Source organism: Dermacentor silvarum, chromosome 9, assembly GCF_013339745.2.
Source record: "Dermacentor silvarum isolate Dsil-2018 chromosome 9, BIME_Dsil_1.4, whole genome shotgun sequence".
Lineage (NCBI taxonomy): Eukaryota > Metazoa > Arthropoda > Arachnida > Ixodida > Ixodidae > Dermacentor > Dermacentor silvarum.
Genome location: NC_051162.1, coordinates 146,651,696 through 146,675,515, shown reverse-complemented (window position 1 = coordinate 146,675,515; position 23,820 = coordinate 146,651,696). Strand labels below are relative to the sequence as shown.

Genomic DNA, 23,820 nt, shown 5'->3' with positions numbered 1-23,820 from the left:
AACCGAGCGCCAAACTGGGCTTGATTCATGAACGCGTGAAGTTCACATGCTAGGAGAAGTGACTGCAATTATCGCTTTCTCTCTACTAACGTGTGTAATGAAGATTGATTTATTAGACGCTGCTGGTTCCGAATACGATTGTCGATTTCATGGCTCGCAGGCCTAACGTGGATTAGCTTGGCTGGTGAAGGCACGTAAAGTCGGTTACTCAAAATTAAGCGCAACAAATCGCTTCCTGCTAATAGAATAACTTCTAAATTGTAATTAAACGCAAAACCACGAAAGTCAAAATTACTCTACCTATCATAAAATGGTATAGTTTATTTTAATATTTATAATAGTTTTTCTTTGACACCGTAGTGGCGCTGCAAGCGCGAGGCGCTATTCGCAAACGCAAAGCCCTATTCTAAAGCTATTCACTCCTGCATGCCCCAACGCTAACACCCGCAAAGCTCTTTGGGTTTTTAAAACTCTCTATTAGCAATCGGCAACGCGTGAACGAATGCCGCCAAACCGTGATCTGTTAACGGCGTAGTGCAGCGTTCTCGGTGACTCAGGCCACGTCGACAGGAATGCTTGAGCGGCCGCTGTTCCCAGGGTGGAAAGACATAGATGGTCGTTCGAAATCGTTAAACCAGGCGTGACGCACATGGTGGCGCATGGACAATTGGGCAAAAACGAGAGTGATGTCGTTGTGGCATCCGATATCGCACCGGCGCACGCCCCGCGCCATGCTGTTTATGCTGTACACGACATGCCTCCGCCCTGGAGGCGTGCCTTGAAAACGTGTGACCACGCGTGACCTTCCTTGTGGCTTCCAAAATCCGTGCGAGGCGGTTCCTCGTTCATTTTGAAGGCTGTATTATCATTGCAGTTAGACTGGAGCGGGTGAATGCTGCCGTGCTCCAGTTTGGTCACCCTTTCGTGCTTTTGCACTTCGCGTGTGCCCTCTTTTTACCGTAACCAGGTTTGAGGCGTTCGTTGCAGCAGTACAGAGATTTTAAAAATCTTTGTTATATGTGGAAGCAGTTTCGATAGGGAGGGTCGGAAAATCGTAAATGCACAGAAATGTGGTCGTTATAACTGATACAGTCGAACCCCGATATATCGAACCCTTATATAACAAAATATTGTGTATAATGAACCGCTGTAAACTCCCCTTGAAAATGTTTGTTTAAAATCTGTGTATTATATATTGAATTGCCTATATATCTAACTTTTTTGCAATCCCCTTCAGATTTGATATATCCAGGTTTGACTGTATTGCTTTGTTATATCATTCATATATTAATGCAATTTTGCCCCTCCTGCTAGCGTCGTTTCGGGCCTGCAGTATTGTATAAATAAATAAATAAATAAATAAATAAATAAATAAATAAATAAATAAATAAAAATTTGAGTATAAACATGCATTCAACTAGAAGAGTCAAGTATATCTGGTGCTCCTATTTATGCATTGCATCATGCAATATATGAATGGCTATTGCCCTATAGCTTTTCCAGTGCAGCATATCGCACAATTTGGATCTTTCAGTTTAATAGTTGTATCTACTTAACATATTGCACAGTAATTGAAATGCCTGGACCTTGGGTCTCCAGCGCTTATTGGGTGAGGCACAGTGTTGGATCGGTTAAACGCTTTCAGCGAAATCCGAGAGAGATTACATTGAGGTTGCTCTGCTTCCAAGGTAGGGATGCACTCTCTGTTCTTGTTCTCACGTCCTCTGTCTGTTTCATAATGAAACGCAGTCTTGCACACCCTCCAATGTGTGCCGCTTCTTTTCCACTCTGTTTAACTGTGCCTTTTTTTTTCTCTCTTTCTCTCTCTCACATCCCATCTACCTGCCTCTTCCCTGCAATGTCACTTTCATCACAAACCAACCTGCTGTCCACATTGTCGTCCTTTCATCCGCAATGATCTGTCTTCCCCCTTCTCACATTTCATTGACTGGGGACACGTCCCGCTTGTCATGGTTCTGCTTTCACTCTTACTGTCACTCATCTCTCCATTATTACTTCTGTACTTGCAATGTGGTTTGTTTCATTTGTCCTTCGGTCTTTGCCCATACTGTACTTCGTTCTCATCGTGTGCTTGTTTTTTTCACTTGCCATTTCCATCTTTCCTTGTGACTTATTGCACCATTGACTTCTGGCTTTGTGTGTCATCTATTCTTCCTACGGATTGCATACGTCCTTGCATTCTAATTCCTTCTATGTGTATTTGTCTTTTCACGCATCTTAACTCTCACGTGCGCTCACGCTTCTTAACTGTGGCCTTGCTCTTCTGATTCTAATCTTCCGTCGTATTATCTTCACTGCTTTGTGGTTGGCATCCTTCAACCTGCGTAAAATTCACTCCTCCTGTTCACTTTGTGTGGCTGGCATTGGCGCACTTTGTTATGTGGATTTCGTGGCATTGTCCTGTTACTGCTTCATCTTTCCCTCTTCCCTGCCTTCTGTCTTTGCTTGTGAATTACTTGCCTGTTCTTGTTGTGCTGTTATCTTGTCTATCTTGTCTGTTGCACTTTGGCCTGCTTTTGGGCATCACCACATTAACTCATTTTTTTTCTTCTCTTTGTTCTGATGTTGCCCGCATTTTTATCTTACTTGAACTCCATCTCTTTCTTCTGTTTACCTTGTGCTCCTTTCTTTTCCTGCTATCACGCGCTTTCCTGCACTCACATTTGATTTTCCCTGACCTCTTCATCCTTCTGGCATATCGTGACATCTTCCCTTTCGTTTCTCCATCTATCCTGATATACCTTTCCTCTGGACATTCATGTTGTTATTGCCCTGCCATCTCTGTTTTGTCGTGATACTTTTCTCACTGTTGACCTACATACTTCTGTGTGATCTGCTATCTTTTTTCATACTTTTTCCATTCTAAACTACTTTTACCTTGCTCTTTTTCACTTGTTTCTCATTTGCTAATCTCTACAATTTCTCTTTGTGCATCTGTCATTGTCTATGCATGCTTTTTCTCCACTTGTATTTTAAAATCTTATCTTTTAACGTTTCCTTTTCTTTTTGCTCACTTATCTTTGCATCCCTTCATGCAACTGCTGGTCCTACCTTTGTTTGATTCCTCTACTTTTCTTGCCTACACTTCTCTGTTTCGGTCTTCTTGGCTTGCCCTTGCAAACATTTTTTTTTTATGAATGTTCTTTATCCACTCGTCTCTGCTGCATCTTGTGGCATGCCTGTCCCTTCATCCTCGTTTGCTTCACCCTCATTCGACCTTCACCTTCACTCGACCTTCACCTCCTCCCGCCTTGTCCTCGTCCGCTTTCCCGACCTCGCCCCCATCTCAACTCCCTTCCCTGCTGGACACTCCCCTGTCGGCCTTGCCGCTCACCACACCACATGACAGCTTTCCGCCCTGAAGGCCTCAGAGTCGGACTTTATGGTTGGCGACCTCTTTGACCCCAAGGTCAATGGCCACGCGAGCACCGATGACCTCATTCGGGCTGTGCAGCAGGAGGCCAACAACAACAACAGCTTCAGCTTCGACGATGACGACCTAGATCTGGATGAGGCAAAGGCAGTGCTGACTGCGAAGCCGGAGGTATGCAGTTGCTCCCTCGCCACATCGCAAAATCCAAACGGGGCCACCGTGGTTGCTGTAGTCATGACGATGACCGTGCTTTCTCATATCGTTATCGTTGCTTGATTTTTCTCGCACATGTAAGGGAACATTTGCACAACATTCTCACATAGAATCTGGTTTTGTTTAGAATTTTGGCATTGCTTGAAAGAGCCTTGGGTTGTAACACTGCATTTCATTTTGTCTGTAACAATGCACTCAATGATGGTACTTTATTGGTTTGTTTCTGTGTACACGAACTGTTTGAAGTCGGCACGTATGAGACTGTGCAGGGCTGCTATGAACTGCGCTGTTAGCATCGTAGTGCTGGAATATATATATATTTTTAAAGAAACCATTTGAATTGCACATAAAGGAGGGGCAATCACTTGGCCGTCCAAGTGATTGCCCCTCCTTTATTATTTTAATGAGAATGGAGTCCAAGTGATTGCTTGGAGTCCAAGCGTCCAAGTCAATGCCGTGTTTATTATTTGAACTGAGAATGGAGGTTATAGTTTTATACATGCGCACACACACATACAAAAACAGCTTTCAGTGCAATTCTAACCAAAGTTTTCCAATTTGAGATCGCTGCCTCTGAGGTCTGAGCCACTAACAGCAACCGCCATTTTGGCATTGCTTCTGTGATATCAAAAAGTGCAGGGCCACTTCTGTGTCATCTGCTCCATACGCTTTGGCACAAAATGAAAGCAAGGGCATCGCCATTTCATCGTGCCTGCAATTCTTTCGCTGGTGCGATAAGAACCGCACAAACCAGAGGACGGCTGCAGACGCTATTGGGCTGATCATCGAGACTCATGTGTAAATGATCTTGGATACCGCGCACATTAGTATGCAGAACGCACTTCATTTGGTCATCCATCAGTGTTGCCAGACTGCTGTAAAGTTCAAGTGCAATATGCAAAAATCTAACACTGAATTTCTATTACACTGGATGCACTCAAATTTTGCCAACTTGTTGGACATGTACATGCAATACATTATTCAAGGTCAATACTAGTTTGCTGTCATGGCCCTTTAATGCATTTAAAAGCACATGTGAGATTAGAACCTTCAAAATTGGTTTCACACCATTTGCTATCCCTGAGGTAAAATTTAGGTGCTTCTTAGGAAAAACTGAAGTGAGTGTTTTGTGTAAAAGAATGCCGGTACGTCCACACATTTTTCTCACTGTACGTCCTTCGACTTGCACGTTATGGCAGTGTGTTAAATGGGACGTATGGGAGGTAAATGGGAGGTAATCTTAGGAGTAACGTTAAGAGGCAGGAAGAGAGCGGTGTGGATCAGAGAACAAACAGGGATAGACGATATTCTAGTTGACATTAAGCGGAAGAAATGGAGCTGGGCAGGCCATGTAATACGTAGGATGGATAACCGGTGGACCATTAGGGTTACAGAATGGATACCAAGAGAAGGGAAGCGCAGTCGACGGCAGAAAACCAAGTGGGATGATGAAGTTAGGAAATTCGCAGGCGCAAGTTGGAATACGCTAGCGCAAGACAGGGGTAATTGGAGATCGCCGGGAGAGGCCTTCGTCCTGCAGTGGACATAAATATAGGCTGATGATGATGATGATGATTACGGAGGTGACTGCCGAGTTGTACATCTGAAGGGATGCGGACGTCCAACTATTTGGAACATTCAACGTTATCGGAAACCTTTCTGTAGAGCGTTGTTTATGAGAGATGGTGGCCTGCCTACATGTCACTGTAGGACAGCTACACCTGACGTCAGGATTTCATGTTTCCTCGCTTAAGAATTTCATTCCGATATGTTAGACATTAGCGACAACTGGCTTGGAGAGGCTAACAGAGTCATTTGCAGTTGATCCGAAGCATCCTGACATACAAGTGATCAGTCTGTCGGGACTTTTTTAAGTTTGTTCTCATTTTCAGTGTTAGAGTATGCCAGTGAATCGCTGCTTCGTAGTGCTAACATCGCAACGCCACGCGTACCATCATAATGTAATATGATCTGTGCAGTGGTCTCTGCCAGAGTTCTTTAATCATACCGTTTGTGAAACTACACTTCATACTCCGAGTATCAAACCATATTGATTAATTAACTTACATACCACAAGCAAGCGACAAAATGAAACTTTGCTGGGATGATTTGTTGCCTATTGCCTGCTAAAATGTGCTCAAAATGGCCAATTGCAATTTTTCACAATTTTTGCGATTTCAAAATCACATAAATTATACAATGCTGGGTACACAAGCAAAAAGTTGAAAAAGGCTTGTCTAGATCTGTACTGGCTGGGAAATGGTGTTGATAGGAAATGCTGTGTATTTGGCTTTGGTTAATGGACACTCTTTGTTTCTTGTTTAGATGCATGCTATTGTGGTGGCTTATCGGTAATTTTATAGTTTATGGTGATGCAACAATTAAGTCATGCAACAATCATAAGACCTCTCACACTTTTTGCTGATTATCATGTCTAGATTCTGAGACGAGGGGTGTTTGGGGAGTTTCACAATTGGAATGGTAAGAAAGCTTTGGTTTGTCAATCAGTCCAAAAATGTTATATGGATAGCTGATTAGTCTGGTGTATTTTAGAGAAAGAAAAGTGTAGTATATTTTCCCACTTTTGTACTGTTGTGTTAATGATAGGCGCAGTTAAATCTAAAAGCAATAGAGATGATGGAACATCAGTCCCTGTAATATCCTACGGTATGTTGCTAAATGCACATATATGGGGGTTGGTGGTGAATTCAGTGGATGACTAAGCGTTTTTAGTAGTACTGTTAGCAAAACAGTGCTGTCATGTGTGGATTTAATTCATGCTTTTAGCCAAGCTCTTCTCAGACTTATTCATATTTCGTTCCATGAAATGCAGCATTACTTGTGCAAATCCCATACTTTAATTTTTCTTGAAGGGGCCCTGAAACACTTTTCTAATTAATCATAGCGTGGCCTCACTATTAAAGGATGGCGCCTCCCGAATCCCATGCCACAAAAATGTTTTGGATCTTTCAACGATTTATCGCATCGACGCACGGTTTTCTTTCTTTTTGTCTCCGCCAGCACGCTGGACGCTACACAGCGGAGAAGCCAAGAAGGCAAAGCCCCGCCCAAAAGTTGAGTGTCGCGGCAGCAAAAAAGCTCGTCGGAGCACCCCGTGGTAGCTGCGGTAGACTACGCTACACAGCACGCCACTGCTACCTCAGTGACCATGCGCGGCCGACACAGCTATGTGCAATTGTGTGTGGACCGGCAGTGCAAAGATGAAATTGTTGTTCTGACTTTTTGAGATTGCAGACTCATTTATTTAACTAAAAATTTGCAATTATATGTATTTTTAAGAGTGCTCTCGTGATCACGAAACCAGCTGGACGTGGGTCCAGCTGCATGCGATGACGCAGCAGGATGACATTGCGGAAGCGAGGGCAAGCAATCTTTCGCTGTTTTGATGTGGAAGCGTCAAGTAGCCCATTGAGCGAAAAAGCCGGCGTCTATCGTCTGTAGCTGCGAAATGGCACCTGAATTCACATTACCACTGGCTGACGACGCCACGCCACAAGCGTGTCTCGACGGAGCAAAGTGGGCAAAAAGCGAACACCTACTGCTGCTTTAGTGTGCCAGGTGTTGTGTAAGGGGAGAGGGCATCGCCGCAACGCCACATAACCCTCACTCTCGCTCTCAGAACGGGCGCCTGGTCCACGTCTCTCTCTTGTCGCTGCCACTGGGCTTAGCTGCTGTGTGCACATGCCGGCCTCGGTGGCCACTGCTGCTTGCTGGCTCGGGCAACACGTACCGCTGTAGTACATTTCTGGCAGCGCAAAACTCGAAGGACCGCTCAGCGGCGTGCAATTGGACATTAATGCTTTCGCATTCACAACTAGTAAGAAGTGCCGAGGTGTCCTCGGATTTTTTTGACACGAGATTGTAAGCTCTCTGCTGCATGCAGTGCTGTAATATTTGGCTCACATGTTTTTCTTTCGACAATGCTTACGATGTTCAAAAAGTGTTTCAGGGCCCTTTTAAATGTTGAAAAGTGTTCAACTTACACGCTCCAGATTTAAGAAGCAAGTTTGGCACCCACTCACCGAATTTTTGATGAAATCTAGTGCCTTTAAATAAAAAGCTTCAGTCTACTGACTGTCTTTGATTTAGGCCATCACTTCATCACTTTCTTGACTTTGCGGTCCCTTCCTACGTAGCTAAAAAGCTACATGACACAGAAAGTTTCACCAGCCTTGTCATGTGTTGCTTCCACTGGCTCATCTTCCTTGCTGCTCGTTCTGCCTACTAACCTAATGCTGGATTCTCAGACGATCACAAACGTTAGGGCTTTTCACAATGCCGTTGCAATTGGCATTAGTGCTTTCTCTTTGTAAAGTGCCCATGCTGGCCAAGAATGCCAGGGATAAAACTGCGACGTCTGAACGTGGGCATAAAGGCAGCTCGGAAGAAGCACTACATCAGCGGTTGCTGTGCGAGTCCATGGGCAAAATTCGAAATAATTTTTCTGTTTCTTCTTTTTTTTTTTCTCCACAGAAGTCGGGCAGCCGGAGTAGCGGCGATGGTGGTGCGGCGACAGTCACGCTGTCGAGTCAAAAGATGGCAGGCCTCAAGGATCTTCTTCTCGCAGAGAAGCTGAACACCTCGGCGATTCAGCTGCAGCTGACGGCTCAGTCACAGGTCCAAGTCGTCAAACGGGGCCAATCCAATCCAGCTGGCGGGCCCCACGAAGCGACAACGCGACACTCCAAGAGGATGCGCCGGGAATAGAAAGCAGGGCCACCAAACTTCACCATCCCTGTTGAAACCCCCGCTGTCCCGGTTCTGCAGCGCTAAGTGATCGCTTGTCGTCTGCTTGCACTGGGCATCGTTTGCAGACATATGCAATCTCTGTTGGTTTTTAACGGCAGATTGCCCTCCCTGAATTTGTAAAAGTTCTTTGGCTTGGCGCTTTGTGCTGTGGCTGCCAATTACTCAGGCAGTTGTCCTTCATGTGCTGCTGTGCGGCTTGTGGGTGGCCTTTGCTTGAAATGCTGCGAGTCTGTTTGTGTGCAAGGGCGGAGTGCACCATTTTGTGAGAAGTGTTGCCGCAGCAGTGTGCGAAATGTTTTGGATCGATTTGTTAGGTCAGCAAGGGTAGAGTTGACGCTTCCTCTGTTTTTTTTTCCCCGGTATTGATGCAACCTTGAGTCACAGTGCAAAGTTTGTGTTATTGTTCGTCAGACCATCGCTTTTTTTGTTGGTCACTGTTGTTTACAGGTTGAAGAGAGAAGTGTTTTCATTCCCCTTTCCTCCTCCCCCATCACCCCCCCCCTTTTTTTTTCTTGCATGTACAGACCATAGGTTCAACCACAGTTGAACTTCATCAGGGGCAACTTGAACAGCGTTCAAGTGGCCACTAATTTATGCACTTCGATGCCCGGTCGAGGTTCACTTTTTCACTGTTGTAGACACGTCCTTCCGTTGAACCAAGGCTGGAATGTTATTTAAGTGCTCTTGTGTAAATTATGAATGCCCGGTATGAAGCTTTAAGCCTTTTTTTTTATTATTCCATTTCTGTCGCGCGAATGTAGTTGCCTGCATTTAAGAGAGCACTGCAGCTGCAGTGCTGCATGGTGGCATTTATTCCTCGCAGATTACTTAGACATCCTTGGTCTCACATTTTTTTTTAATGTGGGACGCACAAGACGGGAAGGGGGGGGGGGGGCACACTTTCCATAATTCAGTGGCACGCAGCTTGCGTAACGCTTAGTCCAGTGTAATGCCAGTGCAACACTGAGCTTCTTGATAGCACTGAATGCTTATCAAACGCTCAGTGATCTTATCCATGCCATGTGGCTTGGGTTGATCGAAGCTTTATTAGCTATCTAAAATCGAATGGCAAGCTCTACGGTCGTACGGTGACGTGCATCTATTCTTTCTACCTTAAAAGAAGGTCTCGCGCGCGCCTCGTGCTCGCTGAAATTTTGCAGCAATGTTGCAGTTCTCGGTCCACATCGATCAGTGAATCAAACAACTTGCATCGTCATTTGCTTCGTGCAAACTCCTGGTTGCTGATGCTTGGCAAAACCAGTTCCAATCTCTGCAGCAGTTTGCTTTTCTCATGGCGGAAAGCGTACTGACCAGTGGTTTTTCACTAATGCCGGATAAACCAGATAATCTAAGATGCCAAACGCATACTTTTGAACGATGCCGACATAAGAAATGCAGAGTTGTCGCAAAATTTGAGCTACAACTAAGCAGCGATAAGGCCAAAGTCTTCTTTTAAAGCTGTTCTAATAAAAAAAAACACAGGTCACTGTAGATAAGCCTGTAGATAAGATAAGCATAGGAATGACCCTCTCAATAGGCACACTCTTGGTATCGTTTTTGAGGAAAGAGAAAATGAGGGAAAGCTGTCTGTACATGGCTGTTTGACACTTTATTCCTCATTAACCTCGTGGAGCTTAACTTTGTGACAACACGTGCAGCGACAAGTCAAACGTCACAGTATACTTGTGAAGTTTATATGTATATATAAGTGTACATAACTTATGGTCTTAAATTTGGTTGACGTCTAGTCGAGCATGGTCATTTTGTGTGTTTTAGTGTGTGGGTAATATAATTTCATTTTTTTTTTCGGGAGCAAAGAAAATGAACATAAGAATTTTATACCGTGGAAATCGGGTATGAAAAAAAAATATTTTTTTTGAATATGCTAGGCAGTGCTGGTTTGTCCAGGCCTGGGAAGTGTTTGTTTCGTGAAGGTTTTGTTAATTCCTTAAGTTAACCGTCACATTTCTGATTTTTATTTGCATACAAGCACCCGTGGTACCTTTGGTGTTGGGAGCACTTTGACATTGTTTCTTCGATGTAGTTATGTTGTGATCTTGCGCCAACACTCGCATCACAAGAGACATATTTGCACAGCGCGGTATCCTTTAGAAGTGTCCATCCTCTTTTTTCCGGCCTATAATACTGCAGTTCTAACTTCTCTCTCTAGCTACCTCTCACATTGGCACATGACCTGCGTTGCGCAGGTAATGCTTGTGTTGCAGTTTGTCTTTCTGTCAGATTATGATCATCACCCTTTAGGAAGTCTGCAGCGCTTGTGGTGAGAAAGGTGGAACACACCTGCCAGGTGCCTTTAAAAAAAAAAAATTTTAATGTCAGTTGCACAGGCACTTTAAGCATTTTAAGGATTTATACTGTTTCGTTTCGCACCCACAAGACGGAGGAAGAAACCGCGCTAATGAATTGAACAAAGCGCAAGCTACCAACTGTCTGTCTTGTTCTTTTTCAATGTGCGCTTACTATATGGTGGTAATTGAGGGTCATGAGACAGCTTAGCTTAACGTAAAAAAGGTTTAAGAAAAAAAAAAGATTTTGAAATGGTGACAATAAAAAGAGAACTTGGGCCAGCCGAGCTACCTTTGTTTCTGCTAGATTCTACTCCAAATTGTGCAGGAAGTAGTGGAACGTTATGAATGCAGCTAAATGGAGTGATGGAAGGTGCACTTTTTGTGGGTGAGGCATAAACACTTGCTTTGTAGAAACGTTGGGGTCGATACAGGTAACTCATGTCTGCAAACCCCCAATTTGGGGGGTTTGCTTCTGTGGTGAAACTTCTGTCACCACGGAGGTGTTGCTGCAAAAAATCTGGCAGGTGATGGTGCTAGGGAACGCAGTGTGAAAAGCACATTCAATTGAAACAATGAAATTGTAAAACATTGTGTAACCTGAAAACCTGATAATATAGGCATAATTCTTTTATAGTCGCGAAGCAAAATAATCATAATACGCCATGTTCAGCATGCACCGCAGGCAAGTACAGTGGCAATGAAGAATGGTTAGCATAAGTGATCGGTGACTGGAGCGGCAGAATCGCATTATGTGGTGCTACTGCACAGGAATAGGCATGCAGCGAGAGTGCTGGGCCCTTCCCATGTGTGAAGTGTGGGGGAGGTTGGCAGTTACCTACACTAGCATTCGAGCGGCTGTGAATCTGTATGATAATCCCTTCGTCTCACATTCGTTTGATGGCCAGCCATCATTATTCCCGAACAGCAGCAGAAACTCCACCAAACTAACCTAGAGTGTGAGGAATGGGAATGGCCTCTTACTTGTGCTCTATCAACGTGTCATGCAGCGTTGCGTACTGCAATTTTGCCACACTGATCGCCAGTCAGTCACTTGAGCTAGTAACCTTCCATTGCCACTATACACGACAAATTCGAGAAAGCAGTGTACGCCTTCACCGAAATTTCATCCTAGAAGATTGCAAATCAATACACTCAGTTTACTCTGTTTTCTAATTCACTCTGTCTAGCTGGTGGGAGTTCTCTAGGCGCCATTCTTTCAATTGTTTATCCACTGAAGCCCAGAACGCTGTTAAAAAGGTGCCACTGAAAAGGTTGAACCAGCAGCTGTCAACATCTGCAATAAACTGTCGCTGGTAAAGCTTGACAGGTGGCAACTGTAACTGCGCCAGAGGTGGCTCAAAACGTGCACCCTGGCATAGTGGTGTTAGAGGGTCCAGAAGAGTGCCGGCTCTCCGTTGGCTCATTTGAATCGGGAGACGCACACTCGAAAAGTTGGAAGTTTAGGGTAGCGTGTGGAAGGTGCTCGAAGTACTAACCTGAGCTACCGGCTGACTTTGCATTAATAGGGGCCAAGCACACTAACCAGTGCTACAATAAAGAGCTTACTTTGCTGCTTAGGACTGATTTTCAGTTTTGTATCACTGTCTCTTGGAGCGCATTAAAAAAAGACATTAGGGCAAGCTACTTTCACTCCAAGGTATCTGCTGCCCCCCTTTTTTTGCACTGAATTATGTCTGCAAAGGGTGTGGGTACTGGGGATATTACGGTACTTGTGTCCAGTCTTAAAGAAAAGGGCGTTCAACCTGGACACTTCTGCTGCCTTATTGCAGTAGAAGGGCCTCAGTCAGTGAAAGGAATAAAAAAATTTTGCATGGAAATCGTAGTGTTGCCAGATAATTGTGCACTTTTAACTAACATCTGCTGAGAGAGGTTTAAAAGAACAGGTAGCAGTATAGCCTGATCTAGTGCTTGCGTTTAGTGTTGCTTATAGCTACTACTGACACAACATTTTGGACTTGCAATTTTTCCACGTTAACTGACACTCCAAATCCTCTAAACAAACACACACAAAAAGAAAAAACTTAAAAAATAACTGGCAAGTGTCAAAGCACCCTGTATAACTTACACTTACTATAATGCTTGTTTCTACGAACCAGTTCTAATTAGAGTATCCAGGAAGTGGTTGCATCATGATGCACTGGCCCGCTCCATTTCTGCGATTACTGTAGCACAGTAATCGTGTGCACAGGCATAAGAAATGTGTGCTACAGTGCACATTTCTTGTGCACAGGCATAAGAAATGTGTGCAACCATCTTGTTCATTTGTTTATAAGCAGAGCCATCGCACTTACCTTTATTTCTAAGCGGTGCCGGCAAATTTTTCTCCACGTCCTGATGTCGCGGTAATGTTGATGACGCCAGGTATGGACGGCATTTTGAGACCAACATTAATATGAAATTTTAAAAATGGGGCAGAACTCATCTACAATGACTGTCAAGGTACTTCGCGTAGCATTATTTTGGGATGATAATAAATTTATTGTAAACTGAATGGGCGAGCACAATTTGTCTCCAGAGTGTTGTGGGAGGAATCCAAGCAGACCGCACTCGAGCGGATCTTCGTACTGTCACGCTAGCTATTTTTCTTGACATAAGTAATTCATTCTGCATTCTGAAAGTAAGGCTTATTTCAGCTAACCAACAGAAGTGATTCCTGTCTACAGGTCCTTTATTCAGAAGTTCTTCATAACTTAGATGCCAGCACATAGTTTTGCAGAATGCTGACGCTTCCGCCAGTTCTATGTTCTTCGCAAAAACGGTTAGACACAAAAAAAAAAAGTAGTCTGACAATGCCAAGAATGATATTTGCATTAATATCTTATATTTCATAACCTTCACATTTGCAAAGTGTCATCATTTTACGTGCGAGAAATGCATGGTAGAGTGCCTACGACTTCAGAAATAAGCATTGCTACTCCTTTCAATGCCTCCCTGTTTCTCGAGCACGCTGTTGTGTCGTACTGTGCTTGATTTTAATTTTTCTAAACATGGCATTTCGACATTGCAGATGCGGTAGCACTAGCATTGAGTAGCATTAGCGCGCGTAGGAAAAAAAAAAAGCATTTTGTACTGTTTGTGCCTGCCTGCTGCACTATTCAAAGCACATGTTAATAGGCCACAGTTTTTTCACTTTGAAACATGTAGTTAGCACTACTAACGTATAAAGAATACAGAACTTTTTTTTTTGTCTTGACTACCATACCTGGATGTGGAGTTAGTAATAAGACATGTCATGAAGGCAGTAATGGCACTAGTGGCAAGTAATGCGAAAACAGCGGTGAAAGGATTTTCTGAGGTCACAGTAGCATGTTTACAAAGCAGTTATCGATAGGGCTTAGTTTAATGAACTCTTTCTTTATGTTGAAAGAAAATTCATCAAATGATTCATCAATTCTAATTGAATTAATTGAAGACAAATTTATCAAATCGAATAGAACTGAGGCTTAGGAAGTAAGAGAAGAAGGGGAAAAAATGCTACCTGATCAGCTTATGATGAAAACTTTCATTTTAGCTATATTTATGTGTTTCATGTCTATAACACACTTTTGTGCGATATTTATCGTTAGTGCCGTCTCATCACACTAGCTCCGGATCTAGGAGTAAGCACTATACATGATGATTTAGTAAGGAAATGCTACAAGACGCCCATATTAAGAAAAGCGGGGCAGCCGACCGGCTCATGCGACGCATAAGCTTGTGTCATCTGCTTACTTTTTTAATGACCATCTGTGACACTATTTTATTCTAATATGGGTATACCTTTTAGCATTTATTTGCAGAACTATTGTGTGCCGAGTCTACTTCTGAAACCGCAGCTTGTGCAGCAGGTGACCCGAGCATTCATGCCACTTGTGTGGAATGAAAATCACATGTCGCTTTGTGCCATGAATTTCAGCGGTATTTCTGTCGGTTGTCAGTCTCTGTAAGCCGCAAATACTGACAAAACTAACTCAGTCCTTCGTACATGTATTGATTTCACCACTTGACCAAGTTGTATCAGGCACTATGTTGTTTTGGTTTTATCTTTTATATACAGCAGTTTCACTTTAAAACAAACCTTGTTACTACAAATTCTGTGATAATCTGGACCTCTATTCACAAAACTTCTCTAATGTAAGAGCGTTTCTTCATTGGCTGATGCTCAGGTGCCTGTCAGTCATGGTAGTGATGGACGAGATAATGGAAACATCCCTATGGTGATGTCCAATCATGGATAGCACTTACATAAGTAATGTTTCGTGATTGTGGAGCCAGAGCTGTTTGAGTATCTTTCTTCAGTTTCCTTTAAATTCAGTGTTAAGCTGAACGTTTGATAAGGCAAATAGATAAGGCTAACAGAAAGCTTGCTACTTGGTGGCCCAAGTGTAAGTTGTGTTAATCAGTAGTAATTTCATTGACCTGCTACTTGAAAGAAAAAAGAATGCAGAAGTCATAACTGCTTGCATATTATAGTCAGCAGCCAACACAGCGACACATAATTGTAATTCCCAATGAGGCAGGCCACTTTTGCTTAACATCTTTCTTTACATTGCTGTGTGTGGATGTGATAGCACCTGGTGTGTTTGGAGTATTTACACTAGCTGTTTATAGCTGACAACTTTGTGTGCTGCAATGCACCCAGGACATTCAATTACGTTGCTGATAGTTATTGTACGCAAAAATCCTCTTTATAGCTGACAACTTTATGTGCTAATGCACCCAGCACACTCGATTATGTTGCTGATGTTTACTGTATGCAAAAATTCCCTTATGTGAGCCTTTACTTAAATCTCCAGCGATAAATCTTGCTGTAAAATTTTTCTGCACTGTTATTTGCCCACAATATTTCAAATATCTTAGATCCTGTAAAACTGACTTCTGATTCGAAAAGGCTTTTATGAAATGGCTTGCATACCACAGTCTACTTCCAGTAACCCAGCATTGGTTGATTTAACCTGTTTTGTAATTTCAGCAGTGTGTAGACATTTCGAAAAGTGCGCTTTGTTCGATGTGTCTTCTTAATTGACATAGGTAATTTGATTGTGTTTTGCATCTGCTGTCAGGGCTGAATTAACTGTACAAAATAATGTGTATTCATCTTGAGATTACCCCAATTTCATTTTGCAAAGAACCCGACCAAAGGAGGTTATAAAAACATCATAGCCCATATCGCGCATGACTAACACAATTTCCTGTTTGATCCGCTGTCTTATTAACGGCACGAAGCAGTGACTGTCAAGTTTCTGATAGCGGGGAGACTTGCAGTTAGCATTCATCCTGTCACAAATTCTTTAAAGTGCCCTTGAAGCTGGGAGCATAAAAAAAAACTGTCATATTTGATATGACAAAGCCTTTCTCCATCAAGACAGTTGATTTTCTGGCATGAACTCAACATCCTGCACATAGCTCACCTTAGCTTTTGCACCAATAGCTGAGTGTACGCTGGACATTAGAGTGAATTGGTTTAATGATTAAGCACCTGATTTCCTTTCTGAATGTAGGGCACATTTTCAGTTCTCATGCTGCCACCACCACGCAGAGTCAATGTGATGGAGCATAGTTTCGAGTGAATCAGACTTGCAATCGGAACGAGGCCCCTTGAAGTGATCCGTAAACTACTGGCATGGAGGTCTCGAATTTTTCGCTCGCCCTTTTTCACTGGTAGCGGGATCAAACCCCCTTGTCTTGCTGCACACTGTGGCTCGATTTTCTAACGGTTTGGAAAGCGAACTGTTCGCTTGCCCTTGCATGATTGGTCAGAATCTTGCTGTCGTCAACGCAAAAGCACCATTCTGCCCAGTCACACGAGGACAAGCAAATGGTTTGCTTTCCGGACAGTCGCTAAATTGCACCCTCAAGATCCCCACATGGTCACGATGACTTCCACAGAAGCACTTTTGTTGGTTGTGAGAAAGTTTGTGGCATCCGGTGAACGAAACTGGCATTGTTGGGACTAGAGAAAGCGAAAAGAGAGAAACGTATGGCCATGACATTAGTGCGCCCGACGATTTCTTGCATTCTTGCAAGGGGTCGCCGAGTGGATGCCTGCAGGAAGGCAGGACAAGTTCTTGATAAGGTAGGCATATGGGAACATGCGCTTTTCGCTTGCACGAGAATGTGGAAAGGATTCAGGTCCCTCATCTGTCCACTGCATGCGATGCAAATGCATTTAGGGCCCCCTTGAATATGCACCAGAGAACGGACAAGGACATGACTGTTGGACATAGATGTCTCTAGTTTGTACTGCACATGGAACATTGAAGCACTGAAGAATGTGAAAGACTTGAGATCTGTCATTGGCAGAGCTGCGCATTTCACTACTAGGGCAGCGTGTATACCAGAAAGTTGCAGTGATTGTTTTTATTTGATTATGATCCTTTAGAACTGGCCTTGCAAGTGAATAAACATGCAGACAGCACCGTTACACAAGAGTTTTTGGCTGCGCAAATGTGAACTTTTAACTAGGACTTACCACAATTTTTACAGATGCAGCTGTTGAGACGTTCAGTGAATTGCAGGCAGATTAAAATGTGCGCGTCTGGTAATATAACAGAAGTGAAAAGGGTATTGCCACTGCTGACCGTCAGTGCGAAAAAATAGTTCTTGTCGCAGTACAATTCTGTGCAAGAGAAACCAAATGCATAAGTGTGCTTGATGTTGCAAAAGTGCACTTAAATTGCTGCATGCAACATATGGAAATTTTTGTTAACAGCCTAATGTCATGGTGCCGGCAGTGTCTATATCGACTATCGAAGATGGTTTGTAAGAATGCAGTTGTCGTCAATAATGTGCGTGAAACAAGTTCCTGGAAAAGAAACCCAATGTTGAGAGCTGTTGCTGTTGCAGATGTTGGCAAAGTGTTGGTTTTCAATAGTACTGCTGGAATAGCAATTTTTGCATCCATTTGTCTATGGTGATAGGTGGTTTGGCCATACAGCGCATGTGCTGCTGTTAAGAGAAGGGTGTTTGTTGCGTGCAGTCGAAAGTCTATTCTGCGTGAAAGAGGAAAGGTAGCTGTTGTTGTTGAGGTGGCGTTTTTGCTGCCACTGTGATTGACGAGTTCCCAGGTTTATCCTGCAGTTGATGCAAGCAGTTATGCACAGTGTGCTGCACAGAATAGTGACGACACGTACCCATATTTTTGTTAGAAAGCGAGCATTTGTGGCCGCTTATTCATTTGTTACGTCTGCCTGTTTTGTGTTTCGCCAGTGCTGGAGTCCTCACTCAAATGGAATTGCAGCAGATGTGACTGTTTGCTTCATTTTATTCTTTAGCTCACTTAACGGTAAACAAAAACAAAACAAAAAACCCTGCATAGTCTGGACATGTCACCGTCTATAAATTGCAGTATTCCTGGCCCTGTGATAAGACATTGTACTTGGCACTATGCCAGGAATGTTGTTGCCCGTAGTCGCCAGCCCATCTGGTGTTGTTTACCCAAAGATTAACAACTGAAGGTGCCACCCCAGGAATCGAAACGTTAATGTTCGATAACGTGAGCGAGGGTACTAAGCTAACGATTCTTCACACTTCGACAACCTTCGCTCGAAACAAAGGAACCTGCTCTTGATCGAAGCAGATCTGTTGCTTGCCTAAGAGTTTTGTTTGAGCGAAGGCAACAGCACTGGGCGTTACAAACGCATCTGGGTGTGTTTGAAAAGATCTCTATTTGTAGAGAACATGGCTAGCCCGGCAGAGCCTGCCACCAAAGTACCACTGTACATAGCATGCTAGAGAGTAGGTTATCTGTTGAATGTTTAGTGGCCTGTATATTTTTGCTTGTTATTTGTTTCTTGCAAGGGGGCCTGGCTCCAAGCTGTGCGCTCCGTAAGAAGACGTCGGTTCCTGTGAGCTGTACATTGCATATGTTGTGGTCACGGTGTAGTCAGATATGTATACCAGCATGTATAAGAAAGCTGTTTTCAAGTTGCATTTCGCAGTGATTGTGAGCATTTATGCAGAGCGGAGTGTTACATTGCTTGGCCTGACCCCACTTCACATGAGAAAAATATGCGTGTTTTTTTGTTTTTGTTTTTTTGTCTGGACACTGTAGTTCAAACCTCCGTGGAATTAAATATGAGTCAGCCTATGTTTTTGGACTTTGCTTCCCTGCATTATGGGATACAGGCTGGTCTTCGAAAAGGCCAATTTGGGTTTTTCCTTCAGCTATTTTGTGAGCTTTTTCTTGTGCAGTCTTTACAGGCAGTACGAAAGACTTAGGGAAACATATACCATATCAGTTGCAAAGAAGAAAAAGAAAGTAATGTAGCTGTGTTGTCAGCGTCGAAGTGTTTAAATGTAATGCTGTAGTCTGGTTTCGGTACCAATGCGGCACATTTGTCTTTGTATTTTAGCCGCGTCAGGTGTTTATTGCAGATTCTGTGGGGCAGGAACCACTAACACCGCAGATACAGGGAACACCCTTGTGCTTGTTGCAAAACTGGATAAATTACTTTTATCACAGAATTGTGTGAAATTGGTACCAAGCACACATGACTGTCAATTCACCAGCTTTGTCCCGAAAATCCTGTGCCTGCGTGGAGATTAGGCAAAGTGCAACTGTCTGCCTGCTGCACTGATGCTTTCTCGAGAACAATAATGAACAGCATGTTGAAACAAATGAGGTTTTCTGTAAAGAATTTGATCGCCACGACATCTCGTGTACCCTGTCACCTCACAGCCTCTAGCTTGCTCTTGCCGAGATTTCTGCCAGAGAGTTTCGCTTTCTTAATTTTCGTTGTGTAGCTCATCAGTTTTTACTGTCTATTCAGAAGAGGAACATAACGAAATTTCAGTGTTTGTTTTAAAGACTCCACACATTGCTGTTTTTGAGGTGAAGTCGGGGTTTGCGCCAAGGTCTGTGCCTCCGCCTTCTGCTCCAGGAGGGCTCGGAGTAGCTTCTACAAGTTTAAGTTACGCACGACGAAAAAAAAAAGCGGAAGAGAGAGATATGGCGTTGACCTTTTTGTCGCGGTACGTGATCTGAGAGTCATTTGCTTGGCTTGCTTTTGCCACAGGTTTTTGGTGGTGTCCTCTGTGTTGCCGTTTGCTCTCGAGTGAAGCTGTATGCGTAGACATAGCGGTTGTCGGCTTGTGCATATCGCTTGTTTGGTGTGTGTCCAACTCACATGTCAGAGCTATGCAAGTCTACAAACCGCACACACACACACACTTTTTTTGGGGGGGGAAGCCGAACACACTTTGGCCTTCCTGTTCTCTCCCCCCTACCTCCCCCTCTTTTAACCTTTCGAGGTCAATTCCCATGTAGAGAGAGAAACTGTGATGTTTTTACCTCCTGTTTTGATCTTTGATCAGCAGATAACATTCTTGTTTTTGTTTTCTAGTGCACAAAGCATGTTTGTAAATACTGTGGAACCTTGTTATACTGATGTTGCATCCAACATGGAGATACCTTCGTTATAACTGATTTTATTTGCCCAACTCAATATAACAAACATGGATATATAACGAATTATCTGATATAGTGAATTGTTGGTTATAACGAAATAAATATTAAATATTTCTTCGCTATGTCGGCATGTAATGAATATGTGCTTATAATAAATATTGGATATAACGAAGGTATTTTTATGTCTGATGCGATTTTGTTACGAGGTTCGATTTATAAACACATATTCGGTAGTGCACTTTGATATCGGCGATAAGCATTTTCGATCTACTTTTTAATCCACATTCTTTGTACTGATCTTCGACTGCATTGTAATCAGTGCCAGTTATCTATTACTATTTTCTTTTACACGTGCAGTGTTATCCTAGTACTATCTCTCCACCTGCTGTTGACATCTTGAAGATCCCAAGTATCAGCCCAACGTTTTATCTTGCATAAGCACAGTTCAATTTCTGCCTCTCTTTGAGGCTTTGGTCGATTTCTCAATCACCGGTCCTGCATTTAATGCAGTTTTTCTGATGGGAACACTTGTGTAAAAGCATTTGTGGAACTGGCACAGATTCTAACTGGCATCAGAAAACTTGTCATGCACTTTTATTGTTGTTTTTTTCTACACACACAGTGCGGAAGACATCATTACATTGCACATACAGCTAATCTGTTGTTTCCTTTGAAAAACAATAGCAAAAATTAAATGCCATTTGGAATACTCACGATTTCATTTTGATTACCTTGATCTTGCATTGTCATAAAATGAGACATATTTCATGTCTGCAGGTTGTTTTTGATGCTTTGAATGATTGTTAATTCTAACAAGTCACTTTGCGATTGCACTGTACAGAGTGGTCGCAACACCACTCTTATAGCATTTTGGCTTTGCATTGTGATACAAAACAGCTTTTCATTTTTACAGAGTTAGCACTGTTTGCACTCTGTGTTTAATGTTGGTCAAACCGATCCCCTCGAGGTCAAAAGGATTGACACTAGGAGGATGTTGCAAACGGCTGTAGAAGTCACCCAGGTTTTTCTTTTTCCCAAATGGAAAACAGACCAATGTTGTCAAAGTCTATGTGTTTTTTCTTCTTTACTTTGATGCACATAGTGTGTTCTCTCAATGAATGTGCACCCAATGTTCATTTATTTTGTACATAGACCATGTGGGTAGTTAGTGTATCTTTGGTTCACCATTTCCAGCTGTCATTAATCATGTATGCATGTACTGAGTGCGAAGTGGAAGTCATGTTGGCTCCACTTTCGTGTGTGTGTTTTTCTCTTACTGGCAGAATTTGGTGGTTTGTCAGCATTGTCCCTTCTTTTTTCACAAAGATATTATCTATTAGCTTTTTTTTCCCCTTTCTGTACAGCAACATTTATTTTGATTTCAGATTTATACATAATTATTCTTGCACACCAGCACAACACTCAAAAGGTAGTTTCTTCGGTTAACACAGTTCCTTTTTTTTTTTTTTTTTTACATGTGGTAACGTTGGTGTCGAGTACTCATTGGACTTGCCACTGGAAAAAAAGAAAAGCAAAACAAATAAAAATGTCTGGTCAGTATTTGAAACCGATGTCTTCGTTTGTTGACATTCGATGAGAGCATCGGCGATTGTCACCGATATTACACACTGTCATTCTGCACACTAACACATCAAATAGCTTTGAAGTAAAGGCTCCCATGCCACAGAAAACAGTTTCCATTTCACCGTGCGGTGAAAGAGAATGTCATCACAATAAGTTGTTCAGTAAATGTAAATTGTTCCCTGCATGAATTGTATCTTAGATCTAGTGTAGGAGTAATAACGGGACTTTCATTCAGTGCGTGAGAAAAAGCATCGACACTGGTACCAGTCGCTGCCGAATACCAGCGGAATCTCGGGGAAGTATTTACCCGCAAATTCGCCTCGCCTGGACCTCCGGCCGCAAGCTGTTGTTCAAGCTCGTCTCGCTTTTGCTGTTGCCTCTTTAATTTGTCCGGATCTTTGACTCCCCTGTGCTCCTGCTCTTTGAGTCTCCGTTCGGCGGCTTCGGCCATTTGCTGGCGCTTCACGGTCTGCACAAAACCGATCGGCGTATTAGCGATAGACGAGATCAAAACATCCGATATAATACTGCGAACGCCTTTTACGCGAACGAAAAGATGAGGTTGTCGTACCACATCAAGTCCCGGCGATGGAGTTATGTCAGCGCCGGAACCTTTGAAGCAGCTCATGCAAATCCCCATGATCGGCGTGGGACCCGCAGTTTAGCTGGTTTAGCCAGGTTCGCCACCCCACACAAGTATGTAAACAACTCGGCGCGACAGCTGAGTGGACAGCGTTGCCCGACGTAGTGTGACGGAGTCTCGAATGCTCCCAGTTTCGGTTCAGTTCATGGTTCAGTTGGAGCACGGAGCGTCGTCTGGCTACGCTGCGTGCGTAGTTTTATGCGTTAGTGTCGAAACTCCGTGCCTCAAGTTAAACGTTTCTTCGCACTAACTTTTGGTCGCTCGCCGACTTTTGCGCCACCTGTAGCAAAGAAAAGTAAATATTTTTTAAATATTTTATTACTTGTAGTCAAAAATTTAGTTAATTTTTTTTCTAAAGGGTAACATAATGATCATTACGTTGCTAGTTCTAAATGAGCAGACGTAGCGTCTTTTGATTAAAGCATGCATGGGGAGCTTATTCCACTGACGAGATGGAAAACCTCTCATGCGCAGCGCTGTTTACGTAGCGCGTGTCGCGCTCATTTTGTTTTTGTTTCTACGCGCTTCAGCGTATGACGCATCGGCAGCGCGCTTTGATTTTGCTGTTTTATTGTTTCCGCGGCTTACGGTGCGGCGACGAGCTGCGTTGTGAAATAAAGGAAAGTTGTTCCGCGTAACATATTCGAAATAAAAAAAGGCACGTCCTCTGGAGCAACGGCGAAACGTTCAGGTGTTCCGAAGTGCGCGATTGACGCGAACGAGTGGAGGTGTGCGCGTTACCTTATATGGAAGTGATGCCCACGTTAGCATTTGTGACATTTCTTGTTTGCTAGTATTTTACGTCATTTTTTCGCGGCATTATTTGAACGTTAAATAAGTAAAAGCGTTACCGTGCGCTTCGACAAGCGTTGAAAAAAGGTACTGCCTCAAGCTGTTGGACAGAGTAATATAACGGAATAAAACCGCGAGTTCATTGTGAGTGCTCCTAATTGTTCGCAAAAGTTCAGCGCTAACACTACGACTATTGCGTAGCTAACCTGTGTTAAGGGACAGTTTAGGGGGTGAGACAAGCCGGAACGAATCTCAGCGTTGTCAGAAACTGCAATGTGCCGCCCGATAATGGAAATTTTTCCACGGGGAAAGAAGTCTCCGGTTCTCGGCGACGATAACGAACTCGCCAAATCCAGTTGCAAAGGGTCGTTCGGCGCGCAGAGCGACCGCTTTATAGAGAATGTATCGGCCTATCTATTCGCATATCATTAAAGACGGAACAACGCGAATTCGCGCTGTAAGGACGCAAAAATTAACCGATTCGCGGCAGACCACGTTTCCGCGCATACGAGGCATGGCAGCTTCGCCGCAAGTCCTAGCGGCGCAGCGGACGACGGAATTTTCCAATGGTACCAATTCCTAGCAAAAACGCTTTTCAACAAAGATACGACGCTAATCTAGATTTAATAATTAATATTTTATTCTCTTAATTATTATTTTATCGCAGTGGAAGCAATATTGCCAGAAAAAATCCTTTGTGTACATC

At 43.3% G+C, this 23,820-nt stretch overlaps 2 protein-coding genes across 3 annotated transcripts in view; one reads left to right on the top strand and one right to left on the bottom strand.

Annotated features, from left to right (window-relative positions):
* The window catches only part of LOC119464503 (menin), a 50,545-nt gene extending 28,883 nt beyond the window's left edge, over window positions 1-21,662 (top strand). The window contains exons 8-9 of one of the 2 annotated variants that reach the window (XM_049655745.1): window positions 3,371-3,565; window positions 8,102-21,662. In XM_049655745.1, coding sequence (XP_049511702.1) covers window positions 3,371-3,565; window positions 8,102-8,335 — 429 coding nt within the window. In that variant the 3' untranslated portion in view covers window positions 8,336-21,662. The remainder of the gene's footprint in view (window positions 1-3,370; window positions 3,566-8,101) is intronic. The other variant, XM_049655746.1, reaches the window with a different exon arrangement.
* On the bottom strand, window positions 21,438-22,502 carry LOC119464505 (small VCP/p97-interacting protein-like). Its single transcript, XM_037725508.2, has 3 exons — window positions 22,251-22,502; window positions 21,987-22,148; window positions 21,438-21,610 (listed from the first exon to the last, which is right to left on the bottom strand). The coding sequence occupies exons 1-3, from the start codon at window positions 22,317-22,319 to the stop codon at window positions 21,596-21,598; spliced, it is 246 nt and encodes an 81-aa protein (XP_037581436.1). The 5' UTR covers window positions 22,320-22,502; the 3' UTR covers window positions 21,438-21,595.
* Between the last annotated feature and the right edge of the window lie 1,318 nt (window positions 22,503-23,820).

Excerpts from the sequence above, each read along its gene's own strand:
- LOC119464505 (XM_037725508.2), bottom strand. The coding sequence starts at position 22,319 with ATGGGGATTTGCATGAGCTGCTTCAAAGGTTCCGGCGCTGACATAACT. Across the intron at positions 22,149-22,250 it reads CATCGCCGGGACTTGATGTG|ACCGTGAAGCGCCAGCAAAT; the intron begins GTACGACAACCT and ends GGTTTTGTGCAG.